The sequence below is a fragment of the Limulus polyphemus genome, unplaced genomic scaffold (assembly GCF_000517525.1).
Source record: "Limulus polyphemus unplaced genomic scaffold, Limulus_polyphemus-2.1.2 Scaffold1871, whole genome shotgun sequence".
Lineage (NCBI taxonomy): Eukaryota > Metazoa > Arthropoda > Merostomata > Xiphosura > Limulidae > Limulus > Limulus polyphemus.
The window spans coordinates 204,708-206,800 of NW_013667481.1; the positions used below are offsets into that span (position 1 = coordinate 204,708).

Here is a 2,093-nt window from a genome sequence, read left to right on the forward strand (position 1 = left end):
AGGCGACTTGGCGAGGTTGTGTAGGTGTGAATGTGGTAAAAATCTTCTAAATATAGAACAAACAAACTGCTTGTAGAGACTTGTGACGTAAACACCAGTTATTATCCAGTTTGAGAAGTGTGTTTACGTGTTTTGTAAAATATTTTCAGGGATTTGTTCATCTCGTGTTTGCAACATTTTATTGAAATTGTATTTCACAATGCTAGTTAAGAATATGAAAAATAAAACGTTGAAAGATAATAACCTATCAGTTATTTTCTCTGTGTTTTTTTTTTGGTCCTAGGATTATAATTTTGATCAACTAAAACATATATTATTAACTCTTATTAGCGTATAAGAAAAATACGTCTCTCATACTGAATATAACTTTTCAAAAGTTGTTTAAAACTTTACTTTTTAACTATATGAAATAAACTTGGACTTTGTAACCCCGCACCCAGTGACTCATTGGTATGTCTGCGGACTTTTAACCCTAAAATTATGGTTTCCATACCCGGGCTTGGCACAGTACACACAGCCTATGATGTAGCTTTATGTTTAACTACAAACAAACAACAAACTTCGTGAGAACGTGTGGAGGTTTTTAAGAGATTACTACATTGAAAAACACGATATCTTCCTTACAGTTCAACTGTGAACAGTGCGTCGCTGAAAATATCAGGCAGGTGGCAGCACTGCCTATGTAGGGATGGCTTGGATTCTTTATCGAAATTATATTTTAAATATCTCTTCAATAGGTCATCAGAACTTTACAATACTATATAGTGTTTCCTTTTATAACAATAGCTATGTAATGACTGAGTCACAAGTTCTGGGAATGTCTGTAAATATAAAAAATAGCAAAAAGTTTGAATTTCTTGTTTTTTCTTCTGCTTCTTTTTTATTACATGATAACTCAAAAAACAAAACAATGGTGTTAACCAATTTCACTGAGGTGACATAGTTTCAAACCGAGTATCCGCCTTTATAAGTATTATTAATAACTAGTTGTAAATTTAAAAAATCACAATTCTAGTGTAAATGGTGTTATCATCACCCCTTGAAGTTGGCTTTTTTACAGAAACGTGGTGTTCCTTTAAAAAGCTTAAGTACAGGGTGAAACACGAATGATTAGGGTTACGGAAAAGTAATGTCGTTTTTGTTACCTTAAATTGAAACCTTTCTAATTATGTGCTTTCGTTTCTTTTCAGGTGAATTTGATTTAGCAAGTAAAAGAACCCTTCTTGAATATCAATTTTCTGTTAACAAAAATAGTTTTCTTCTAATCAGGAAAAACGACTGACCACATTCCTAACGATAATCACATTCAACATTGCATGTTCTACGAGTTTCATAAAGGTAACAAGGCAGCGGAGGCAACCAAAAACATTTGTAGGGTTTATAAAGATGTTTTGAGTGTCCGTAAATGCCAGTGGTGGTTCAGAAAATTAAAGTCAGGTGATTTTGATCTCTCAGACTGCCATCGTTCAGGAAGACCAGTAGAGTTGGACAGTAACCTCCTGAGGACAGAGGTTGAGACAGATGCCCGTCAGACCATCCAACAATTATCAGAAAAACTTATTTCTTCTTGGTCGAGCGTTCAAGAACATCTGAAAGAAATTGGGAACGTCAATAAACAAAGAGTTTCGTTTCCACACAAATTTTCAGATGACAACAAAGTCCAGCTCATAAACATTTGCAATTCCTTGATAACCAGGCATGAGAAAGAACCATTTCTTCATCAGATTGTTACAGGAGATGAGAAATTGATTCTTTATGTCAACACCAAGTGCAAGAATCGGTGGCTTAGTCCTGACCTGAACCCAATTCCGACAGACAAACCAGATAGTCTTGTTGTCCCTTTGGTGGAACAGAGTCGAGATAATTCATTTTGAGTTGTTGAAACCGAACAAAGCTACAACTGCAGACTTTTAGTGTCAACAATTGGACCGTTTAAACCAGGTTCTCATTGAAAAACGTCTAGCACAGATCAACAGAAAAGGGGTTATTCTGCAACATGACAATGCAAGAATGACTCAGAACAAGAACAGAATTGGATTGGGAAGTTCTGCCTTACCCTCCATACTCTCCTGACATTACCTCTTCGGGTTACC

The 2,093-nt window shown here is 35.5% G+C and overlaps 1 protein-coding gene across 1 annotated transcript; it reads left to right on the forward strand.

Annotated features, from left to right (window-relative positions):
* Positions 1-1,316: 1,316 nt before the first annotated feature.
* LOC111087203 (histone-lysine N-methyltransferase SETMAR-like) lies at positions 1,317-1,874 on the forward strand. The gene has a single exon (XM_022393065.1). It carries the CDS (start codon positions 1,317-1,319, stop codon positions 1,872-1,874), a length of 558 nt encoding a protein of 185 aa, XP_022248773.1.
* The last annotated feature ends 219 nt before the right edge of the window (positions 1,875-2,093 follow it).